The sequence below is a fragment of the Anastrepha ludens genome, chromosome 6, assembly GCF_028408465.1.
Source record: "Anastrepha ludens isolate Willacy chromosome 6, idAnaLude1.1, whole genome shotgun sequence".
NCBI lineage: Eukaryota > Metazoa > Arthropoda > Insecta > Diptera > Tephritidae > Anastrepha > Anastrepha ludens.
In genome coordinates this window covers 49,626,727-49,653,876 of record NC_071502.1, presented here as the reverse complement: position 1 = coordinate 49,653,876, position 27,150 = coordinate 49,626,727, and the positions used below count along the sequence as shown (strand labels likewise).

At 34.6% G+C, this 27,150-nt stretch overlaps 1 protein-coding gene across 1 annotated transcript; it reads left to right on the top strand.

Moving 5' to 3' along the window:
* LOC128867057 (uncharacterized) lies at positions 1–22,470 on the top strand. The gene is made up of 7 exons (XM_054108151.1): positions 1–26; positions 9,372–9,442; positions 9,531–9,624; positions 9,715–9,833; positions 12,082–13,241; positions 18,501–20,697; positions 20,919–22,470. The coding sequence occupies exons 1-7, from the start codon at positions 1–3 to the stop codon at positions 22,292–22,294; spliced, it is 5,043 nt and encodes a 1,680-aa protein (XP_053964126.1). The 3' UTR covers positions 22,295–22,470.
* The last annotated feature ends 4,680 nt before the right edge of the window (positions 22,471–27,150 follow it).

Here is a 27,150-nt window from a genome sequence, read left to right as displayed (position 1 = left end):
ATGCCGACCACAGCACCAGCTGGCGAGTAATATTTTCGGAACAGAATGCAGCCTATAAACTCCTCAGAAAATTCCTCCAATTATCACTTAAAGTTTGGCCCATTTTGTATTATCCGTTCTGAAGACTAGTGCTTATCCATAGAAACTTAAACTTTCTTACAGTTTTGCTGATAACACAAAAACCATTAAACAGATTTTATGGTACAGTTCGGAATTGGATAATAAATTGAAGTCTGTAAGTGCGCGAGCAATGGGTGCGTTACTCGCAAATTTAGTCAAAATATCTAAAAAGTTCAAATAAGATAAGAACTTTAAACTTCGAGGGGGCATGAAATGAAAAAAATTACTGATACAAGTATTTGGTAAAATATGTGTCTTCTTATTTTTCATAACCATTCCGAAAAATGCTATGAGACCGCAAGCAATAAAAATTATGTTCATTTTGTTGCATTGTGTAATTAGTGATTTTATACAATTTTTTTATATCTTATATTAAGCCATATTTTACAAAGGATTTAGTTAATTAATCTCATGGTGATTAGCACTATAAAAAATTAAAATATCGCCTTTGTATTTATGCAAAATATTTTATTTATGCTTTTAGGTGACATTTATTGTTTGTTAAGCTATTTTTCAAAACTGATTCCGAAAAAGGTTGAGAATACATTAAACACCTATTTAATATTAGAATCACTCAAATATTACCAAAAATGCAAAATTCTATCACAACCACCTAATAATTTAAAATTTTAGCTATTGCGCCCTAATTAAGACGACACGGTACGCCAAATTTAAGCAAAAGCGATACATATTACTTTATGTTTCAAATGCAACCACACAAAAATGCCATATGTCAAATTAAGTAAATTAGCCATAAATAGCAAAATTTTAAACTAAACACATACTAGTAAACATTATATTTTATACGACCAACGCTATATAGGCCATCTTCTTTGACAACCAAGTCAAGTTTGTGCCTTAAGTCTTTTGCGTGACGATCAGCGTGCATTTTCTGGTACTCTGAAACTCACAGCCTTTGCATTCCATTCATTAAAATAGTTAATGGAATAATTTTAAGCAATTAAATACGCTTGCTGGCAAATTTCTATGCATATACGAGTATAAGGTATAACAACAAAAACAAAGATTTAGTTTATTGACCTTTAATGTGACAATAATTACTCATAAAACGGCAAACATTGAGCTTAGAAGTGTGAAGAAAAATCAATTACATGAAGGGTGAATCAATTTCCAATGAAGTTCAAGTGTAGAAAACAAACACAAGCTCCCAAAATAAACTATCTACAATTAGCGACAAAAAATTCAGTAAAATAGTAATTAGGAAAAAAATAATTTGTTTTAAGAAAACTTGTTGTTACTTTGGCGGCCTTTAAGAAATGCCTTAGGCCTCAGGTGTACCATAAAATTGCCGTCAAATTGATAACATGAGTAGAAGAGCGCGGCAAAAAGCCGAAAAGGTGAAAAAAATCAGCTATGCAAAAATAATTGCTTTCAAGTGGACTGTCTGTATTTGTTCATGTGCACGACTGTCAATCAATTATTTGTTTTAAATGCCGAAATAGCTACTTAGTTGCTTCAATTGGTTGGGCACTAACAATTAAAAATAATTTCCATTTTAATGAAATGCGTTGCTAATTTATTTATTTATTTTTTCTTTTTTAAATATCAATTTTCGAAATGAATGAACTTCTCAAAAATGTTGCCGGCTTCGCTTTGTATGGTAATAACGTCTTTGGTTTCCGCTTAATAAGATGCGTTCAAGTAGGCGTGTTGTGTGTGCGTTGTCTAGTGCATGGTTGCTCTTGTACATGACAAGTGCTTTGTGTATTCCACACAAATATTTTTGGGTGCATTTAGACTTTTTTTAATTTTTTTTTTTTCATTTGGTAATGGTAAAATATGTAAAGGTTTATAAGAGAGAAGCAATTAAGTTCCGGGAACTCGTTTATAAGATACGAGCAAATTAAGTTACGACCTTCAATTTGATCATCGCTTTTCCACTCTACATAATAATTCAAACGTTGCTCCCGATTGGAAGTAGCTTTGACAACCTCCTCAAGGTGTTGCAGTGTGCTTGCAACTTCTTTGATCTTTGTGGAGTATGAATAGCTTATTTATATATAATTGTTGGAGTTCAATTGAATATGAATTGAAAATTGAAATTTTCTCGTATATTGTGGTTTTCCATATTTCCTCAAAAAAAAAAACACATTATTGATGTTAAAAATAAAAATTATAAATTTAAGTTTAAAAAAAATGTATCCTGTCGCAAGATTTATAATTTTATAAACAGCCTCGTACATCAATCATATTGTGAACTAGACAGCTGCAGTATACAAACAGGCAAGCAACGAACTACCTTAAAGTCAAAACAAAGATTTCCATCACACAAAACATTTTTTTTATTTATTAAAAGTTATTCAAATACAAAATTGATGATATATTTTGCGCCACCTTGTATTTATACCCTACAACCACCTATTGGGTATAGGGTATAGTGATGAGTTGTGGCCAATATGAGGCCGGACCAACTAGTCCTTTCGATTTTCGCAGCCACACATTTTTGCGTTACGATTAAGTTAAAAATAAGTTTCGAAAATCTTGCATAAAATGCAAATCAAACGTGCTAACTACCCCAAACTTAGAATGGAATCAAAAGAAGGTTTCCCTTTTTAATATTATCAGTTCCCGAGGTATAACTGGAAATAGAAAAATATGCGAATAGAAGGTAGCTGATAAATGACAGAAGATTTTCTGCGCACTTTTTTTCACTTTTTTATTGGACTATATATGTAGTTACATGAGGACTACTTACAAATCCCAATAAAACCGTTACTAAATCATTACTGATATCTTAACTTGGTATATCGATAACCGAACTTTAATAATTGTTTTTCGCGAGTATTGTGGAATATGCTAAGTTCCTGCCTTTAATATTATTTTCTTTATTTTGTTAATTTTTCAATAGTAAATTTCAAATGTCATACAAATCGTTAAAAATATTACTGAAAAACTCATTAAGGGGGGAGGGAGCCTACTTTAGAGGCTTCAAAAAATCGATTTTTTTTCATAAGTGTCTTCCCAAACTATCCAAGAATGTGTCTTAAAAATTTCAGAAGCAAATTCAAAATATTTCCGGAGTTACAGAAGAAATTGTGAGCAAGCGTCGAGCAGGTATACGAGCGGCCGGATTGCTCGTAGTGCGATTTCTCGGTTTTTAATTTTTGCGATTTTTCCTAATTGGAGGGAAAGATAGGGGAAAAGTTAAACGTTCTATCGAAACGAGATAACATTGACTGTATTCGGAATTAAATTATCTTCTAGTTGCACCTAAAAACCTTAAGAAAGTTATGATTAACCCACTTTTTAAACAATCTAAAGTGAATTTGTTTTTCCAAAAAAATTATTATTTTTTTTAATTAGCGAAAAATTGTTGAATTGCTCACTTTTTGTTTAATTTTCTTGGTTTAACTAGAAGCTATACTATACCAAAATAAACACTTTTTGGGTTTTTGGTTTCAGATGATAATTGCGACCTGCATCTTTCCCGCCGCACGATACATGCACACGCCTCGGCAAAATGCTTGTACCAGGCTTAATATGATATATATTTTAATTAAAAAATTTGAGAAGACTGTTGAAATATATAGCAATAAAACCAGAAAGTTTCGTTTCAATCGAATATTTCTTTCCTTCCCAAAAAAATCCACGAAAAAATCGATTTTTTGAAGCCTCTAAAGCAGGCTCACCCCTTAACTAAGTACTCATATATAAGTGTGTATACCTTACTCAGTTAATTCTGTTAATGATAAGTATACCACTATGGATAGCTAAAAAGGCATCCTACTTTCTATAATAATTTGCGGAATAGTTTCCATACAATTTTTTTCGAATTATATGAAGCAGGAAATACTTAGCACAAAATCGTAAGCCCATCAAGCAGCCACTCTTAATTGTCAAGGCTGAAGTCAAAATAAAGTATGTTTTAAAATAATGTTTAAAATTGAGTATCTGGAAAACATTTAAGTTTTAGGCATCTAAAAATTAATCACAAATGACATAAGTAATAAAGTCCTTAAGTATCTGAAGTATCCAACCCAAAATGGATGAATGATGATTCACAAAAATGGTACACTGATAGATCAAAAACACCATATGGTGTAGGAGCAGGAGTAGTGGGGCCCAGAATCCACAAATCATTCACTCTCACCAGGGACACCACGATCTTCCAGGATTAATGAAAATTCGACAATTTTTCACACTTTGTAATGAAAATTAAAACAAAAAAATTAAGGTATGAATTTTTATAGTGCATTAAATGTTAGCATAATAAAGGTTTAAGTCGCTCAAAATTTTCGTAGATTTTTATGACTTTGAACATTTTCTCCTTATAATGAATGCTATTAGAAGAGGCTCTGTTGAATTTCTTCTCGCTAAAATTTCAGATTTCACACTTCCGAAATATGGGTGAAACGAAAAATGTCGAGAGTTTTGTCCTTAGCACATGGTATTATTTTCTCCATAGCTACCCATTAGAATATGAACTGAGAAAGTAAACCGGCAAGATTTTAGCTCTGACCGGCAAAATAACAATACTAAAAGTAGCTTAAATGTGCGCAAATTCATCACTTACCTTTATCCGTTCTAAGAAGTCACAAAATTTAATATTTTAAGTAAAAAATTGAAGCATATTTCTATAATAAACTACGTAAAAGTAAAGTAACCATTGCATGATTTTATACTAAAACAGAAATTCCCTACAAGTTTCCAATCAAAAAATAATCTACGCTCTCAAAAACAGCCCGTAAATGCCGTGCAAGCGTCAAAAACTCAATGTGCAAGTTGAAGGAAAATGTTGAGCTTTCGCTACATGAAGCAAATACACAAGACCGCCAAGAAAAAAAAATGTTAAAAATCAATGCGATTTTTGAGCCACTTGAAACTTTTACTTTATGGTATTATACCAAAATTGAATAGGATTTAAAACTGCATACCCGAAATTTTTTCTCCAGAAACAAAATCTAGATTAAAAAATTATAAAATTTCATGTGAATTTTTTTTAATTTGCACATCGTTTGAAACTTCGATTTATATGGTTTTTGTTGAAGAATATACTATATTGTCATAAAAAAATTTTTAAAATTTAATAAGAAACCAATAAGTTGCCTATATTATAATTATTTAACGCTGTGCATAAATGGCGGCGCTCATTAGTTCACTAACTATTTGCATATTTCTGTTTTTGTGGTATATAGCCTAACTCTTTTGCCTGCCACATACTTTCAGATTCGAACTTTGCATCAAGTTTTGTTTCTATCTAATGAATTGCTCTGACAATTTTGCCCTATAATTCATTAAAATAGAGAAGTAGATACTGATTGTTTGCTTATTAAACTGATTATTATTTTTATGACCACAACTGTTTAAGACAACATAATTAAATCATTCACTCTTAACTGTTTTACTTAAGCTGTTAGTTGCCTTTAATATAAAAAAAACTATATGAGTTTATTGCATGCAGTGCAATGCCCTACGCACACACTTAAAATAGCCATTACAATTTTGACTTTTGGCTACCAAAAATATGCTTACATGTGTAGTTATTCAATGTAGTAGCCGCCTGGCTTTTCTCAACAGACCAAATGGTTTAGGACAGTTCATAAAACATTCTTATGAAACCATATTTGTACATACACATTTTTGGCTGCCGCCTGCGTGTACTTGTACATATTAAAAAAAAAAATCAAAAAAAAAAAAAAACAATATAATATCAGAAAAAAAAGTTTCCTTATAGCTGTCATTAATCGGTAGAGGAGTGCAGGCCTTCAAATGCAGTTCTATCATAGACAAAACCTCATAAAAAACTATTTGACTTTCAGAGATATATGTAATACTTAGTAGCGTTTTAGGAATCATCATTTATAGGGAATTGGTAGTCACACTGGTGTTTATACATTGGAAAAGAAAGAACATTAACTTGAGCTGCCTTCGTGCATGCGTCACTTACTTGAGAGTCACCTGGCCTTCAGAAATCTTTGTGGCACATTCAGCGAATTGTATTCATTAACATTTAACGGTTGTGTAAGCATGTGTGCTTGCATCCTTTTAAATGCCAACATATGACGAATTAATGTCAAAGAAATTTGCGTTTTATTTTAGAAGTTTTAAAGAAACTACTGACAGTGCGTGTATATTTTTTTTAGCTGTCTCGGAGAACGATGAGTCATTGTTTCTTAGTCATGCTAAGAACAGCTCAAAGAGTTGCTTAAATAAAAGGTATTCTGCTTTTATTTAAAAACTTATTCAAACTGATTACGTAATAAACTGTCTTAGCAAATTTGTATTTCTTAATATCTCACCAAAAGGTGGAGTAATATTCAGCACTAACAGTTCATAGTGAGCTCTAATTCATGACATATACCTGCCATCTAAGTTTTATTTTTGGTGATGCCAGTTGTGTATTACAACGATCTAAAGTTGAGATAAGAAAAAGAGCAAATGCTATATAAGTATAAGTCCCTCACCATGCCCACTTTATTGTATGGCGCAGAAACTTGAGCGTGACACCATTCGATAAGGCGTCCCTTGGAGTGTGTGAGAGAAAAATTTTGGAAATATTTTTGGACCTTTGCACATTAGCGACGTAGGTAATGAAACAATGAGCTGTGTGAGCTTTACGACGACATAGACACAGTGCAGCGAATAAAGATCCAGCGGCTTCGGTAGCTTGATCATGTCAACCTAAAAGTATTCGATGCGTTACCAGCTAGTGTTAGCAGAGGATAGAGGATGATGACCTCTTATGCGTTGGGCAGATCAGGTGGAGAAGGACTTGTCTTCAATTGGTGTTTCCAGCTAGCGCCAGTTAGCACCAGAAAGAAATGACTTGCGCGCTTTGTTAAACTCGGCCAAAATCGTTCAAGTGCTTATAGAGCCAATCTAGACAAAAACAAAATTGGATAATTAGATAATTTTGAGACACCTTGTATATTAAGTTATTAAGTATTATATGTACATACAATTAAAGCGACTAGCAGCAAAGGCTATCGACCTTTAACTCATAGATTTTTCTTTAAAAAGGAAATAAAAAAAAGATTAGTACTTTTTTGTTTTGATTATTTTGAGCCAGTAGTATAAGTTTATTGCTCTCGATGACCGATTAATTTTTAACAGGGTCTACCAGTTACATGGTCCATTGGATAAACCCAATTTTTTACTACTTTTTCCAATAAATCTGGTCATATGGCGTCAATGGTGCCTTAAAAATGCAATAAATCGATTGTTAAGGCAAGTTGCACCGACTTCTTGGAACCAAATGTCATCGGCGTTTAACTGATTAATTTTCAGAAACCAAAATTCCGTCAGCATGACGCAATAGCGCTCGTATTTCACCGTAACGACAGCTCCTTTCTCATTTCGAAAGAAGTAAAGGCGGATGATGCCGTTAGTGCTCTATGAACTTTGCGAACAAATTTTTTTTCAAAGTAAATTTCGACAATTTGGAAGCGTTGTTTTGGCATTAAACAATTCATGATGGCTTGTCAAACCTTACAAAACAGAAATGGCAACACAGTTTGCTGTTCTCAGCTGTTAAACCATAGTTATCGATATCGATACTTCTCATGCAGCTAAAAAATTCCCGATACTTTTTTATTTAAACTGAACATTACTTCATTAGTAATAAAATAAACGCAGTAGTTATAAAGTAATATCTACTTTAACTTCTACACATCTGATAAAGTAACTTAAGTTATGTCGAGGAAAGATCTTTTTGCATAGATTTTTTTTCGACATGTATTTTGTGATTGAAAGAAGTTCATATATTTTTGCATCCATTGCAATTTAAGCGGAAAGTAGTAGGCTTTAATTCATATTCATTTATGATTAAATAGTAAATCAACTAAATCAGTACAACTTTTTACAATAGAGATATGCATTTGCATGTATTGCTTTTTATATGAAAAGAAAAACAGAAACAAAAACGTTCAAACATATCCATATTTGCTAAAAAGTTAAAGTCTGTAAAAAGTAATTTTTCTCATCCATTTCATATGTTACGTAAGAAGTTTCAAATACGGAAAATTTCGAGATTCCAGGCAAATAATCCCGGTATTTTCGGGATTTCGCAAATACCGAAATCCCAAGGCACCGGATAGACATGCTAATAGCAGCATATCCGTACGATCCATTTCCCTATTTTGAACCACTCAATAATCTGTGGCTATTCCTTTGCTTTGAAAAAGTAACCGAGCTTTAGAAAGGCATTAAAGTCCTAGCAATTAAAGCGTGCCAGCGTAACTCTATGCATTATTCGAAATGGCAATGATGCAATTTATTTGAATATCAGCTATTGCTTTTTTACTAATTTTTATTTCAAAAGCGAATGTGAGTTTCAATAACACTTCAAGCAAGTTTTAGGAAAAATTTGCAAAAATTTACATACAAACCTACGAGTGATGCCACGCTCTGTGACACAAAAAAAGATGTCATATTTATTACTAATTTGAATACATTTTCGAATTGGCAAATACTTTAAATTAATTAACTGCAAATTTTTATGGTAATTTACGCAAGTTATTAGTGGGTATTAACTAGTTGGAGATCTGAATTTTCATCATTCATTGTCACATAACTGCATGAAAGCGAATTTTGTAAGCTTGTTAAATAATAGTAAACGAGTTATCACGCCGTTTCGATTTCTTTTTTTTACGCAAAAGTGAATTAAATAGTTGTTCGGCAAATTTAAAGCAATAACTTTTCTTTCTAGCCACTCAGGTGTACGGTTGTGAGGTGTGGTGGGCAAGGGATGCACAAAAGAAAGATTGATTAGAGTATAGGTCTTGCGACTAGTGATGTTGATGATGAGGCAAAACGATAGGCGTTGGCATACATACATAACACATAAACCTACATGTGCTATCAACAGACACCATACAACTCACCGACGCTCGTTTTTTTTATTTTTTTTTTTAATCTTTTTATTATTCGCTTGCTTGCCTGGCTCTGTGCATAATTTATTTCGGTTTGATTCATTCACAATTTACATATTTCTTATACTCGTATATGGAAAAAGTTGTTTTGAACTTTTGGTTGCTTTTTTTCTGTTTTGTTTTGATTACTTTTCCACTCTTGATTCATTTTTTGGGTCAACGCAATTTCTTGCATGATTAGATAATACATTTCAGGTTGGGATGTCAATGCGGATGCGCGCTTATGACCCTTTTTTATCTCCTGCATTTGTAACTATGTACAATGGCTAGTGTAACTAATCAACGAAACGGATTTTAGTAATAAATAAACCAATATATGTTTTTTTTATATAATGTCTAATTTGAATCTCTTCATTGCAGAATAACTAGCGTGCGCCCAGAAGTACAATTGCTTGACCATAGTGTGGAAATGAGGAGACCGAAAATGTTTGGTAAATCTATTGAAAGACAAAAAACAAAACCATAAAAATGCTCACGCTGTAAACTTTATTGTACTCCTAAACTATAAAATATATGTAGGTCTACTATTTTGGCTACTCCAACTGACACTGCTTTGCATCAGCAATGCGCAGGGTACCTTCGAAGATGCGGAAACATCAAATGATTATACGAGGTGAAAAAGAAATTATTTTTATCTCAATAGTATGTTGATAATACAAGTTTAAGTGAATTAATATATTTTGTTACATTATTTTCCTTTCAGTGGCGTTACACATCAACAATTCGATCTGCGGCATACAATACCCGGAGAACCTGATATTGATTACCCCGTCTATAGCGAGGTGCCAAGTACGAGGTTTGAGTGTACTGGAAAACATGAAGGTTTGTATATGAAGGAAAACATTGTGAAGGGTATTTGCCCGCAAAAGTTTCGCCTAAATGCCAGTAGTGAATAATTTCTAAACGGTAGTTAAGACGATTTTTCAAGTCATCTTTCACGTTTGTCAAGTGAACAGATGTACAATTTCAGCCATGCTTAGGTTAGGTTAGGTTGATATGGTTGCCCAGGGAATGGGCAAACTTGGACGAAGAAGGATTCGTCCTTTGTGATGCCATTATGGAGGGGTGAGGCGGGAGAGAAAGACCGATGGGATACAGGGAGAGAGCGGGCAGAGGTGGTGCTGGGATGGTTAGGAGCGTGCGGATTACGAACGATGACTATGTTTGCGTCACCCGCTTTATGCTGCTGATGAAATTCATCAGATTTTTAATGTATCAGCAGGCGTGACAAAGAAGTAGGAGCCAAGATGCCTAGATCTTAGCCCCGCCAGAGCAGGGCAGCTAAGGAGAAGGTGCTGAGATGATTCCACCTCATCCTCAGTCTCACAGCATGCATTCCTCGCGCATTGTGTCCTGTGAGAAAACCCACGAGATTAGAGAGCTGATTTTGTCAGCCTGAGAAGCTCGCCCGAGTGCCTCCGGTCCACACGTGGCCAGAAGAATTTCGCGACCTTACACGTTTGTGTACTTGCCCAGCGCTCGCTGAGTTGGTTCGATGCCCATCTTTCCAGGGGCAGACCGCAAGTAGTCAGGGGGATCCCAATTCTCTCCCTTCGCGGGGAAATCACCTCGCATGTCCCTTGTCTGGCCAGCTCATCCGCCTCACAGTTTCCAGCAATGTCGCTGTGACCAGGAACCCAACCATGGATACAACGTGTTAAAATGAAAATGGTCGATCTTCAAGAACAACATATCCCAAAATTCGTGATTTATTTGTTGGGAATAAGAATCGAAATAAGTAGACTTTTCGAAAGTTGATGAAAACATTTTAAGAAACTGACTCTGTTGAGGATAGAAAAAGGACTGGCAGACCAAAAACTGGACGTTCCGTTGAGAATTTTGCTCAACATCGATATCTCAATGTTCTCAACAATTAGGCATTCATGAATTGGCTGTATGGCGGATTTTAACTGTAGATGTGCTCTTGGTGGATAATTAAGTTATATATTTTTTCACAAAGAGCCGTATTTTGAATAGAAATAGTGATGCCTGAAAGTATCTAAATTTTGACATGTTTTATTTTAAAACAACATCTAAGCACGTATTTTCAAACACCCTTTCAAATAAATAAAACATATTAAAATAGTCAGTGTATTTCTTTAAAATATGTAATATTTTGGAGTTGCTTTATTTCTGATTATTTTTAAATTTTTAAAATTCTGAGGATTATGTAAAAGACCGAACGATTACTAGCTTATCAATCAAATTCATCAGGTGTGCGATATCTAAACCTGCTATACCGCCAGCCGGTGAAAGCAGTATAGCCGAAGGGAAGGTGCCGAGATGATTTCATCTCATCTTCCAGACAGCTTCTGCTACAAAAAAAAACTTGAAATAATACCAAGTCTCACCGCGTGGATACCTCACGGGCAATATTCAAAAAGGGCACTCACAAAATTCGAGGGCTGCGGCTTTGGTAACCTTAGAAGTTTCCTTGAGCTCCTCCATTGTCCATTAGTGACAAGATGGATCTCGCAACTTTGCTAGTTTGTGTACTTTGCCAGCACTCGCTGAATTGACGTGAAGCCCATCATTCCACTGCAGACGACAGGCTTTCAACTGACCCCTAATACTCTCTTTTCATAACGAAACCGCCACAATGACCCTGTAACCAGGTCACTAATTGAGCTTAATTTCGAGGTATTCTGAAAGGGAGATCCGACATTTCCCGAACAGTTTCAAGCATTTACTCTGTTGAAGTAGTTCCACAAGTAAGCAACTGCTTAGCAGTTTCTTTGATTACGGCTACCTCCGCTTGGTTCGACTGATTTTTAGCTTTGTGGTAATCTCCTTGCAGGCCATAAAATTTAAGTGTCTTCATATGTGGAAAAATATCATGGCGTACACCACAAATTGGAAGACGAGCTCGGTTGAACATCCAACAAATGATATAGGTACAAAGTAGCAATATCTATAACGAAAATAGAGCGCAAAAAAAGGTCTCATATAGAAAAACTTAAAACCGGTCTCAAAGTTGATTTAGCTTTGTCGGAATATCACGCAATATATGGAAGCTGAGGTTTACTGCAGGTCTTATTTTGTTTTTTTCTAATTATAAACTCCCTTTCAGGTTACTATGCTGATATGGAGACGCGCTGTCAGGTGTTCCGCATTTGTGCTCATACTTCCCGCACTATACATGGCTTCGGTTTCCTTTGCCCCAATGGCACACTATTCAGTCAGAAGAATTTCGTTTGTGATTGGTATCGTAACGTTAATTGCGATGAATCGGAGCAATACTACAGCAAAAATAATGTTAATCGTATTGGCAGCAGTTATGATATGATGGAGAGGGTACGCCAAATGATGGAATATCCCATAAAGACGATATCACAAGCACTTAAAAGTTCCGCCGTACCACAAGCAACGCGTTCACATCACACGCTTAAGAAACAATTGGAATTGGCAGAAAGCGGCCTGGATGTTAGTGAGACAGACGCAGTGCAACAGTCTAGTCGCGATAGTAGTCAACGCGCTTATTTGACGCGCAAACAGGCAGTTACACGTGCGCAGGTCGAATCTGTCTCGAAGAGTACCGGCGGTAATCAGCATACACAGGTGGAGGATGCAGTTACTCAACAACGTAAAAAGCTGCAACAGCAACGCCAAATTCAACGTACCGAAACTAAGACTCCCAATTCACAAAGTAGCGGAGTTGGATCAACGCGCGGTACAGCACAGCAACCGCAGCAGGGAACGCGAGTGAGCCAAGCAAAGAGTGCTGCTAAACCAGATGATGAAGATGTTTATGTCAATAGCCTGGGTGAATTATCCTCCGATCCGGGTGTTAGCTTCATGCATGAGAGTGCGCGCATTATAGCGGAACCAACTAGTCGCCAAAGTAGTGAACAGAAACGTAATTTCGCCGAAAAAGTGAATGTTGCCTTGAATGATCTTGCCGAATTGCCCGCAAAAGAAATTATTGCACCGGATTATGTGAAAAACTTACGCCAATCTAATGAAGACCTAATTTTGGCAGCCAACATAAATAACTTACTTGAAGAGGTTTCCGATGATTTGAATCCTAGCATTTCTGGGTATCAAGTGCCCGCGCCACAGACGAATAAAACCTCGTTCAGGTTTTTAAGTCGCGGTTTTTCGTCGCAAAGTGATCGGGCCAAGCGACCACACTATGAGTATGCGAAGCCAAAGCAGACGGCAAGTACGATACGATTTACGGTAAGTGACATTTTTTATCGTAAAACACGCTTTTCTTTTTTTGGCAATTGGGTTTAAAGTTTAAGTGAGTTACGAAGCCATGAATGTTTTAAAAGTGTTCAAAATTTTAAGCGTAAATTTGTGATAGAATTTACTGAAGTGTCGAGATCATAATTGAGAATAATTTTTAAGGGTGCAATTTACCAAAATTTTGTAGAAAACTAAGGATATTCCAATTCAACTCTTCTTTTATTGCTTTCTAGAACTCTGCGCATGCTCTTCTTCTTTTTATTTTTCTCCCATTCATTTAATTTCTGTCATTTCTTGCTCATATTTCTATAGTCCCTTTTCATTGTTATTTTTCACATCCTTCGTTGCATCGGAAGACTTACATAACTTTATAAAAATTTATTCATAAATTGTTCTATATTTCATTACATTTTATATAATTAATATAAAAAAATAATTGAATTTGATTAGACTTGGCAGCATAGGTAGGCCCCACACATGCGTAGTGTTACCAGAAACATTTACGACAGTTGAACTCTGAAATTCGTACACCAGAATCAATATTAAGAAATATTGTTAATCCTTTGGACAGTAGTATTTTGTAGTCGATTGTCGCTGGTTAACCTCGCCAGCCAACTTTTAGCTGTTCTTTACCAAGCAAACAGCATAGATTATGTGGCCCACGGTCTTTTCTTGTTTCTTATGAGGCTCTATTTGATGACCTGAACAGCAGGCAATGTCACATTAACAGTTTAACTTCCTTGTACCTCTTTCTTTTTGAGCGATAATGGAAAGTAAGTGAGACTGCTATTGTAGTCTTCGTGATTGGAAGTTAAGAAAGATCTGCAAATGTCTTTTAAGAATTTCTAATCAATTTTACAATAAAAGATTATTTTTAAGAAATATTGGAATTAAGAAACCAAAGTCTTTAAGAATATTTATTTAACTGAAAAAGTTCCTCACAGGGCAGCCCACATGCGTAAAATCAATATGATTTTGGAGGCTAGCTTACCTTATTTTTTGCTTTATGAGGGGGTTTAATATGTATATTTCACACATCATCAAAGCCGGCATCGCAGTAATGTATGACCAACTTGTAGAGCTAAAAAACTCCTCCTCGTTTGTAATCGTCACGCGCCCAGGAACCGCTTTCGTATGACTTCCGAGTAGCATTTTATATTTATCATTACCTACGTTTGAGTTCCGCTTTTTCATTCGAAGAATGTTTTCCACAAATCTGCTGAGTCTTTCCCATATTTCCTCGCTGCTTATCATTTTGACAATGATATTTTCGTTAGTTATATGACCGATAGCGTCCTCCAGTTTTCGCCGTTCATGTTCCCAAAGCGGACAGTTGTGAAATGTGTGTTCAGCGATATCTTCGGCGGCAAGAGCGCATTTAGAAAGATTATCTTAATCTTATTACCGAATCATTTCTTCAACCAATTGTTAGTTTCGCGAACAATATGGGCCCTGTTGATGCTTCGATCGAGCGATAGCTCAATTCTATTTTGAAAATATAACTCAATAATGCTTCCGGCCCATAAACCACCGACTCCATTCCATTTTTAGGGCGCAACCGTATTTGACGAGCTAAATTTAGATAAGTGGATCCTCAGTTCTCTTATTTTAATTTTTTTTTCGATTTTTTAAATTTTATTTTATTTAATTCTATTTTGTTTTACTTAAAACTAATTTTTAATTCAAATTTTTTATTTCATTTTACCTTTTTTATGTATTATATTTTATTTTACAAATTTAGTAACTTTTTTAATTTATTATATTCTCCTTTATTTTACAAATTATTTAATTTTATTTTATTATTATTTATTTAATTTTATTTATTTATTTCTATTTAATTTTGATGTATTTTATTATTTTTTTCTAATTTATTTATTTATTTCTTTTTTTATTTATTATATTCTCCTTTATCTTACCAATTTATTTATTTTTATTTTATTTAATTTTGATGTACAGTCGAACTTCGATAACTCGAACTATGACATGCCACAAAAAAAATCGAGCTATCAAGATTTCGAGTTATCAAATATAATATATAATACATACGTACATATATACATAAAAATCCATAAACAAAATAAAACAATCCATAAAACTCAAGGGTTAGCAAACAATTTTATTGATAAAACAGTACAAGCTTCAAATTATGTACAGTTGCTATATAATATTGTATGTGTATATTTTAAAATTATATATACATAATTAAGAACATTGTATGAATAGATGTATAGCTTTCATTCGCTTAAAGTAAAAAAGTTAATTATTTGGGATTGACGATAGGATTTTTTATTATGATCTTCAAAAAAAGCTTCAATATTATTTAAACCATTGTACAGAGAATCGGTTGTATGTTCATTGGTTTTTAAATATGACCTCAAAATCTTGAACGAATTTGCAACTAGCTCATCTTCTTACTCCCATTCAGAATATTGACCGAAGCCGGCTTCTCTAAAACAATTAGAGATGGTTTCTGGCTTAACATCGATATTCCATGCATTAGTTATTTCATCAACACAGTCTATTAATGTAATGTTAAGATTTTTGTTTACCTCAAAGCATTTTATAGTATTTTTTTTAAATTCTGCGACGATAATGACATTTTAAATTTTGTATGACACCTTGATCGAGTGGTTGTAATTTTGATGTCATATTCGGGGGAAAAATGCAAGTTTGATAAACTTTAATCTCTGTTGGATGTCTTTAGGATGGGCTGGGCAGTTGTCAATAAAAAGTAGAATATTTCTTCCGGCTTTTCCAAATTGTTTGTCTAAGTTAAGAAGCCATTCTTCAAAAAAGGCTCCCGTCATCCACGCCTTTGAATTTAGCTTTATAGTCGAGAGGTAACCATTTAACACCTCTAAAACAGCGGGGTTGATTACTTTTACCTATCAAGAGTAATTTCAATTTTTCTGATCCATCCATGTTTGCGGCAATCATCAACGTAACTCTCTGTTTACTGTGCTTTCCTCCATGGTATTCCTGGTTTTTAAAAGTTAAGGTGTTATCTGGAGGACATTTAAAGAATAAGCCCGTCTCGTCTGCATTGAATACGTCCCGTGCTTGATAACCTTCTAATAAATGAGGTAAAACATCACGTTGCCATTTCATACAGTCTTCTTCGCTTACATCACTACTCTCACCACACGCCTTTTTATGACATATACCAGATCTTAGAAAAAAAAAGACTTTAGGTGCCAGCTTGCACATTTATTTTATGAATGTACATACCTTCCCAACCAGTGATTGCCTTGAAATTCGGTTGTTCTAATTTTTGACTAAATTCCAATGCTTTTTCTTTAAGTAATCCTCCGGATATAGGCAAATTCCGTGTTCTTGCCGATTTAAACCATTCTAAAACTGCTTTGTCCACATTTACGTATGTTGGCTTTTTAAGTCTCTTTGAACTCCCACTTTCACCACCACTTTCGATTGCAGTAATAACCGTTTGTTTATTTTTTAAAATAGTTGGCACTGTATTTGCCGGAATAGCATACTTTACAGCTACATATTTTTTTCGCGCACCCATTTCTACTTCCTTTATTAGTTTCAATTTTTCATCAATAGATAAAGTTTTTAAACAACGTTTTGATGACATGTCAACAATGTTTATTTTCGCGTAAGAACTACTAATAAAATACCTGTGGGCTTAAACAGTGCAGCGATCCAACTGCTGACATCTGTTCGCTATAAAATAAGCAACACGTAATAAGGGGACTCCCCCGGAAATTCGACTTATCAAATCTGGCGCCAAATATTCTGTTCGAGTTATCAAGATATTCGAGTAATAGAAGTTCGAGTTATAAAGTAAAAATTACACACAATTCTCACTCTAAACGCCATTGCCAAGCAATTTGTTTCGAGATATCAAATATTCGAGATATCGAAGTTCGACTTATTGAGGTTCGACTGTATATTATTATTATTTTTTTCTTATTTATTTTTTTTCATTTTATTTCTTTGTTTAGTTTCATTTCATTTTCCTTTTTATTTCTTTTATTTCGATTTTGTTCTATTTTATTTTATTTATTTTTTCATTTTGTTAAAAATGATTTAATTTTTTTAATACTTAATTTTTTGTTTAAGTTTAATATCATTTTATTCTACTCTGTTTTTTCTACTCTATTTTATTTCACAATTTTTTCATTATGCTTTTTGGTTTTTTGTTTTTTATTTTATTTTATTCTGTGCGGTTTTGTTTAAATAACTTTTATTTTTTTTAATTTGTTTATGTGTATACATTCCATTTTATTTAATATTACCCCTTTTTTAGTTTTTTTTTTATTTTATTTTACTTTACTTAAAACAAATTTTTAATTCAAATTTTTTATTTTATTTTACCTTTTTTTATATATCCTATTTTATTTTACAAAAGTATTAATTTTTTGTTTAAATTTAATATTCTTTTATTCTACTCTGTTTTTTCTACTCTATTTTATTTCCCAATTTTTTCATTATGTTTTTGGTTTTTTATTTTATTTTATTCTGTTCAGTTTGGTTTAAATAACTTTTATTTCTTTTAATTTTTTTATGTGTACACATTCCATTTTATTTCATTTTACCTTTTTTTACTTTTTTTCCTTTAACTTTTTTGTTCCTTGTTTTATTTCATTTTATTTTATTTTGTTTCTATTTATATATACAATATATTTTTACTATTTTTATTTAACTGTTTTTGTATTGTTGTGACTTATTTTATTTTTCTATTTTATTTTACTTTTTTCGTTTAAATTCTTAGTTTTTATTTAATTTTACTTAACCTTCCATTATTTATTAAATATTATTTTTATTGTTTAGTTTCATTTTACGTCGTTTCTATTTCTTTCATTTAATAATTTTGTACTTTGTCTTATTTTATTTTATTTCGTTTAATTTAATTGTTATTATTTTTTTGTTTCTTGGTTTCGCTTTTTATTTGTTTGTATTTAATATAATTTAGTTTATTTATGTTTTTTTTAAATCATTTTTTCATTTTGTTTGGTTTCATCATAATTTATTTAGTTACTCGACTAATTTCAGTTACACTTTTGCACTTACTTAGGATGCATACATACATACATATTTTTGCTAGAATTGCATCATATTTTCTATTACTGTGCAAATGTTTTCCTCTTCCTACTTTCTATTTTCTCTTTTTTACTCTCTTCCATTTCACATATTTGCTCTCTGCTTTGCACCATAATCACTACTCTACACTTTTCACATCTACACTGTATCCATCGTCATCACCGAAACTCATTTTGAAAACATTACGTACAAACGCACACACACATATTCCGTAATTTCGATGAACGCCGTTTAAAGCCGAATGAGCTGCCTATCGATGATACCTACAAAGATACCAAGAACACTAAAGAATTCATAACGCAAAAACAAAATTCGATTGGTTCAAATGGATCGACTTATGAGAGCATCGATGATACTATACAGTTCACTTTTATGACAACCACGCCTACACCAATTGAGCCAGCCGAAATAGCAAACGAAGCAGCTGCGAATCTTGCGACTAATATAGCTGCGGGCGAGGGATTTAGCAAACCGCATGATTATGATACTACCACCGTAGGTCCAACAGCTACTACGACTACGGCTACGTATGTGAATCAGGAAAAATATTATTTGAATTCGGTCGGGACGGTGCCCATGAGTTTGGATTACAACTTCTTGAGCCCACCAGAAAAAGAGTTGACAGAAAATGTTGAGACTACAACCGCTGACGCACCCACTCTCTATGAGTTCGAGGAAATCATTAGTCCGGCGGAAGAAACGTCTGATCTAATGATGAATAGCACGCAAATACTGAAAGATTTGGCTCAAACGAACACGACTACAGTGAGCGCAATATTAGCACAAACAAAAGAGTCCAGTCCATCAGTCGACACAGACGACAGTCTTATACAGCATCTACTGTTTCCACCTACAGAAGATACGACAGAAATTGCAAGCACTACGCAAGCACCCGCTGAACAGCAAATGCATATAAAAACCTACCCAGCGATACTGGATGAGGACAAATTAGATGTGGAAAATCAAGCGGCCAAGTTACTGCTGGCGGGTGTGAAATTAACCAAACATGTCAGCAATAAAGATGAAGAGAATACACAAAGAGCAAGCGGTTCCTATAGCGCGATTCTAGATCCAAACTACGGTGAAGGCGGAGCTCTATTCATACATGTTGATGATGAAACGGTGAATGCAGCAGTTAACTCAAGTGGCGTTGCTGCACAGCCTACGATGGATGCCACGACATCGTCAACCACAACTACAACTACAACCACCGCGCAACCTTTAACCAGCACCACTGTCATAGCGAGCATGAGCGAAGGCGGCAGCTTTCAGGAGCGTATACGCAACTATCGCCGTTTGGCTTCAAAACAGCGCGCCACCGCGAAACCAATTGTATATGAGAAACGTACGAATCTACAGATACCTAGTAAGACAACAACAACGAAATTCCCAGCTATCAGCAGCAGCACCACCACACCTCGTAGTTATTTGAAGCGCGTGGCCGCAAGTCGGTTACGCTTATCGCGTCTAGCAGCAGCGAACAATCGTACACTGGCTACTACAACATCCAACACAACAACTGCTGCGCCTATTGTAGAATACAATAATAGCAATCAAAGTAGTATTGAATCATCGCAAACGAGCAGGAAGATCGCAGTGCGTAACATAGACAAGGAGTTGGGCGGCGTTAGTGGCGGTAAGCGTTATGACGCGCGCGGCAACTCCTTCGACGGCGACAGCACACATAAGCGCGGCGCTACAACCACAACCACGTCAACAGCGGCAGAGGGCAGCACCAGCATCGGCGCTTCAGTTATTGAGAGCATGCGAAATAGTTTTAGACGCTTTCAAGCCAGCCGGAAGCCAAGCACTGAGCAGGTTACAAGTTTTAGTTCTCAGCACGCAGTGACTAAACCAACGCGCAGTGTTGCATTGCGCGCACGTAGTCGCTATGACAATATTAAAAAGCAAACAAACGCGTCAAGACAAACAAGTTCATCGACGACAACCACCACAGCACCACCAGCGCAATCAGTGTCTATCGGTACTGGAACACATGCACACAGTCCTACACCAAATCTTGATCATTTACTAAAATCTATTACCTCCTCTGTTTCCTATTCGATTTCTTCATCTAAAAATCAAGCACCTACCGTCGCGGTTCAAGCACCCCAATCTATTGTCACTTACTCAATGGCTTCATCCTCTGCCTCCACTGCAGCTCCTACCACCGATTCTGCTTCCTTTTCTTCTTCCTCTTCCTCTATCACTACTCATGGCGAATCTGCAACTTTTCTCGACTTTGAAAAGCTAACACGCGCTATTGTTGATGATTCCATCTTACAGAATTTCCAAAGTCAACAAGCGTCTAGCCAGCCGACTGTTGTGTACCAGTCAACACCAGCACAAACGCCACGCGCGCTTTCACTGAACAGTAATGCGCGTACCGTTGGCAACTCGGTTACACAAAGCTACAATAAGCTGCCGCCGCAAGGTGAGTTCGCTTCGCTTGAGTCAGCGCGCTCTTAAGCTGAATTTTTGTAAATGTATACCAAGTGCACACATACACACACTATTAAACTATCTAAAGTAATGCACATACACACACACACACCCACATATACGTACACTCTATTGCGCTAATTGAAAATTCGAAGACAAGAAAATAAAAACAACACTCAATATTTCGCCTTCCAACTACCCTCCTCTTTGCAGCTCCCGCCCAGCTAACGCCACCGCAGCGTCCACAACATTTATTACCGATTGTCAACTCGCATGCACCGACTTCGCCGGCGCCGCGTATTATTATTGCGCGCGCAGAAGGACAACGTATTCCACCTAATTCAGTGTCGTCTATTATTTCGGCATTGGTCACGCAGCCGCAACCCAAGCCAACACCAACTTCATATGTGCCATTGGATGACTTTCTCACAAAGAAGTTCGGGCAAACTGCTGCGAGTTATACGAAAACTAACACACCAACGAACAATAACAATCAACAACAAACTGCAAAAACACAGCAACAACAACAGCAATATGGACAAACACAAAGCCAGCAACAATATTACTTTCAAAAAGCGCCTACTACACCTGCCACATTTGTTGGTCAAAAGGAGCAGCAACACCTACAACAACAACAACCACAAGCCCCATATCAACAAGTTGCAGCGATCGCATCAACTTACCTGGCATCACCCCACAAACAACAACAACAGCAACATTTCAGTCAGCAAAACCAACAAGCGCTGCAGTTAGCGCAGCAGCAGCAGCTACAGCAATTGCAACAAATACAAAAGCAGCAACAACAGCAGCAACTGAAAGAGCAGCAATATTTCCAGCAGTTTACGAGTCCACAGGTGCAACAGCAACAAGCAGTTAGGCTTACACAGCCACAACCACAACAACAATATAACACTAATAGAATTTATCAAACATCACAACAACAGTCATTATGGCAACAACCGCCACAAGTATTTCAACAAAAGCAAAATCACCAATATTCCACACAACAAACACAAACTTACCTACAGCCAAAACAAACGCAACAACAATATCAGTCCCAGCAAACCACAGCAACTCAGTTGTATTACCCACACCAGCAGCAACAGCAACAGCAGCAACACCAATCTGCGCAGCAAGTATCAGTGGCTGCACAACAACAACAAACATCACTTATTCCACCCAGCTTCTTCAATAACTTCAAGCAACAACAACAACAGCTTCCACAATTCCCGCCACTGGGTAACTCAATTACTAGCGCTCGCCCCGGCAACGCACCACTGCCGCACCAACACCAGACACTTGACGAATTCAGCAATAGCATCGTACCACCTGAACACGACAACCATCTGAATATTCAATTGCCTGCACTCACAGCCGGCCTCATACCGGCGCCTACCACGCCGGTGCTAACGGCGCAGCGACGCATGGATGTTGTGAGTGCTGTGAGTGAAGCTGAAAGCTCTAGCGCGCAACAAAAGCCAAGCAATGCCTACAACGGCGTAAGTTCTTACGATGTGCCACTAAGTAGCATCGGCCGTCTGCCGAATGACATAACCCAGCTGTTGAGGCGATTGCGGGCAATTAAATGATGTTTTCCGCTATTAAGATGCATAGGAAAAAGTGAGTTTTGAGAGGAAGGAATACTAGAAATACTTAGTTCAAAATGCCTAACTTAGATTTAATAACTGTCACAAAACAATAGTACATCATTTGATGATACCATAGAAATTTTTTGCAAAATTTAGTAATTTATTTTTTATATTGTTTTTTGGGGCATTTTCATTGTACGAAAAAAAACACAATACTGCCATTAATTTTAAGTTACTATATATATAAATATGTTTTTTTATAAGTGTACTTTGTACGAACGAAAAATCGATTGTAGTTGTAATATTTATTTTTATAAAAATAAACAAAATCGTAAAAAAATTTAAATTAGACTTAACTATTTGCTGGCATGCAGCGGTAAGTATTCAAACCAGCTTCAATTTACGGTGTATTTTATAAAAGACTTAAGGAGCGAACTTGGCGAGACCGAGCCACAATCAGGATAGCCACGGGGGCATCCCGTGATATCAAAGAGCAAAAACTGCTCAGCAGACAGTTTCTGTTACCTTCGATTGCACCTCTGTAGGCACCTGCTAGAACCTGAGACGCTTCCCAGGCACGTCAGCAGCCTCTTCTTCAACTATTCTGACGAGATCTCGGACAGGCAGGATTTAGACAGGCACTAAATGACATTCATCGGGAGACAATTATCATCTTCTTAAACTCCCGAGCTGTGAATAACGTCATCGGAGTCCAAGCACCACCTATTGCAGATGAAGAGCTTCAGCTACCCCGAGCGACCCGCATAACTTTGGCAAAATTACGTTGGGGATACTGTAGCAAACTAAACTTCTACCTATCCAAAATTGAACACCGACATATCCAACATATGTCCAGCATGTGAAGGCCACCTTTTCACATGCCCCGCCAAACCCCCTCATCTGACACCACTCTTCCGCTGGGCCCAACTTGTCGAAACAGTAAGTTCCTAAGCCTACCGTTAGATGAGCTAGACGAAGATGAGCGGTAATCTACACAACACTGCCAGGGTTAAGTATGCTGCTACAACCACAACAACAAAGGTTACAGGAATAATTGGAGAAAATCGTGCCAGATTATACGCAAAAAATATTAAACGTTTATCAGTTTGAACAGATTCAGTTTTAGGCCCTTATTATGAGCAACATTCGATCTTCGACTATAGTCGAAAGTGCTGATCGAAAGAATTTTCATTTGGTAATATATTATGGTGCTCATTCGCTGAAGAATAAGACTATTGTGAATTTCGATCGCTCGACGCATTTACAATAGATAATTTTTTCTCAGCTGATACAGCAAATCAAAATAAAGAAAAAACGGTTGTATTAAAATTCTTTGTTAACAACATTTTTAAAGGTTAAAAAAATTCTTTTTTGGGAAAATGAGTACAACGGAGTTGTGGTTCGACGATTCATCTCAATGCGAATAATGCAAATTTTAGGTTTGTGATCATACAACAAAAATAACTTATATAAATGCGAAAAATCCAGGAGCTACTCATGATTCTATGGCTTTCAACATGTCGCCATTGAAAGCGCATTTAGAGGAGCAACATATCAATGACCGTCGCAATACTTGACTCCTCGGTATGCAATAAACACCAATTGAAATTCCGTTTTTAATAATTTTTGTCTGTCTCAGGTAATGCTGGATACGCTCTAAAGCCATATTTAATGACGGCTTTCAGAAACTCTGAGGAAGGGTCTTCAAAAAGGGCATCCAACAAACAACATGCTAAAGCGAGAAGTATCATTGAGAGAACAATTGGAGTCTTGAAAAACCGATTTAAATGTTTGTTGCAGGCAAGAGCTCTCCACTATTCTCTATAGTCTATTCTATAGTCAGAAAACATAAGAAGAAGAAGCAGAAAACATGAGAAATGAAATTCTTAGAATATTATGGAAAAAACTAAAAAGTATTAAATAAAAACCTTACGCCATAGTTTCTTTTTTATTTTTGTTATAAATTTTCTTTATTCAATTATTCGTCATTCGTCAGCCTATACCTGCCAAGGGAAAATAAAAATGTATTTCTACAAACATCACAAAAAAAACCATTATTAACCTTAATCCAATTTGCTGCCGTTCTAACTGGTGGTCCCAATAAATTCAGCTCCGTTGTAAACTCCTCCCATTTTTTGCTGCTTGAACTTTTGTGCAAATCCCTTTTGCGAATTGTGGATTCTCTTTCATTAATGCAACCAGCTTTTTTAATTGCTATTTGGTACTCACGACTTTCGACCTGCATAAAATTAACAAAATTATTATATGGTTATTATTTGGTTACTATAAAACAATAAATAATCGCAAACAACTTTACTTTACCTACATTTTAACAAATTTTCTCACAATACGCTACACAATCGAAAGCAAAATTGCATTCGACTCTAAATTCGGTATACAACGAAAATTTCGATAGGCATGCACCGCTCATAATACTAAATTTACATTCGATTTTCGATCTTCGACAACCATCGAATATCGAAGATCGAATCCAATTCATAATAGGGGCCTTAATTTTTTAGACCCAGTTTCCTTCGCATATTTCTTCCTGCAAGTATCTTTCAACGTAGTTTGTCAGAGCCTATCAAACGAAATTAAACAACTTAATCACATTTTTTTTTTCAATTAAAAGAAACAATACGCATATAGTTTATTTATTTCACAATTATATTGTTTTGTCATTTTCTTATATCATTTCGTTTGTTTTTTTTTTCTCATTTCACCACCTGAAGCTTAGCACATCGTCGGTCACATCCGAATATTTAACTTATTTCGCTTAGTATACACTTTAATGCATATATGAGTGTGATAGATTTACCGATGTATGTGTGTGTGTGTTTGTGTGAGTGTGTGTGTGATTTAACTTTAATATCAATTAGTATTAATTAAAAATTACAATTGTTCACTTAATCGAAAAGCTGCTATATATCAATTTGAATTAAATCACTGTTTCCATTCCATACAGCATTTTAATTGGTATGTGTTTGTATGTAGTAGAGTGTATAAACTAGTATGTATATAAATACAATTCGTAGCGTCATAAATTGAAAATTACAAATTACAAATTACAGTACATTAATTACAGTAAATTAGTTAAATACATAAATACTAGCTTGTGGTATGTTTTTTATTTAATGTTTAATATTTTTGTTTTTTTGTTGTTTTTTTTTCCTTTTTTGCTTGACTCTGCCTTTCACTTTGCAAGATTAGTTAAATGTTTTCTATATGTCGATGTGTTTACAATACCTTAAATATAATTTTAAGTTAAGGAAAATTATTTATAATCATTTGACTTATTATTGTATGCATTATTTCCATATTATTCCAATAATGATGTTGCCACTCTATTTTTTTTTTTAGTTTTTTTTTTTTAATTTTTGTCTATGTGCTACTTATACAAGTCCATCATATATATATATGTTTTTGCCACAGATGTGTGTGTGTGTATGTCTATTTGCATGCCTGCCTAAGCAAATTTTATAGCTACTATAACTAAAATTGTTAAGAAAAAAATATTAAACAAAAAGCATTTTTACTTAGTTTAAACAAAATAACTGCAATTACATTTTATTTATTTAAAACCACCTTCGCGGCATCCACACAATTTTGGTTATTTCATTGATAAACAGCTTAAGATTATGTTTTTATTTATTAATTAATTTATTTTAAACTTATTCAATTTTTAATATACATACATATATTTATTTTTCCAGTATTTTTTATTTTGAGAATTCTTCATGTGTACCACATGCACACTCATTCAGTGTTGTTGTTTTTTAATGGTGCCATTTCCGTTATAAAAACAAAACAAAAAATGAAATCAGTTTGATTGGTTTCCACTAATTTAATAGTTGAATGCAAATGAATGAATGAATGAATGACTTTATAATACAGAAAAGCGATTTCTTTTTTTAAATAATTTTTTTTTTTGGTTTTATTATTCTTGTTATTACTATTATTATTATTTTTTTATCTTTATTGTTATTATAACTATTTTATTATTATTATCATGATTATTACTACTAATATTATTATTATTACATTTTTTTAACTATGATAAATAGTTGTTTATGTAGACCTACAGTTCTGATGAGAAGAGAAGATTGAGAAATTTGAATATATATCTACATATCTAACAAAACAAAAAAAATCAAAAGCAAATAACGGCATAATACCAGGGACGGACAGTAATCATTACTTATTAAAATTTGATAACAAAAAGTCAAAAAAATTTAATCGCAAAACTATTGATTGCATACATTTTTTTTGTAATCTGCAATAATAATAATTTTTTTCAGTGTTACCAATAAAATTGTTACTTTTATTTCGTAATTTTTGCTTTTTCTTTTTTCAATAAATATTTCTTGTTTCAATAATGAATTTGGGTTTTTTTTGTTAATAAATTATGGCAAATTTTTAATAACTTTTTTGCTAATAAAAAAAATAATTACTTGATTTAAGGGGTTATACGCAGTTATGACTTTCAAAAAAATCGTTTTTTTTTTGTATTTTTGTAATGTACATATATTCAAAAGTATACGCACGAAATTTGAAGTAGATCTAAGCAATACTTTCGGAGTTATACCTAAATATGTAGAGATGCCTCGGCACGTTTTAAGGTAGGTATTGAAACTTTAAACGTGTTTTTTTCAAAACGGCATTTTTCAAGTCGGTGTACACGATATCTCGAAAACGGCTTGTTTGATCGGTCAACCGTTTTAACTCAATCTTTAAAGATACATTTTCTAGTAATTAATCGTTCCTTTTGTAAATCTGATACTTATTTTCCATTTTATAATCAATTTACGGCCAAATTTTAACGTAAAAATCGAAATCATTTCTTTTAAAAGCTGCCA

Excerpts from the sequence above, each read along its gene's own strand:
- LOC128867057 (XM_054108151.1), top strand. The coding sequence starts at position 1 with ATGCCGACCACAGCACCAGCTGGCGA. Across the intron at positions 9,443-9,530 it reads GAGGAGACCGAAAATGTTTG|GTCTACTATTTTGGCTACTC; the intron begins GTAAATCTATTG and ends AAATATATGTAG. Across the intron at positions 13,242-18,500 it reads TTTCTTTTTTTGGCAATTGG|CCGAATGAGCTGCCTATCGA; the intron begins GTTTAAAGTTTA and ends CGCCGTTTAAAG.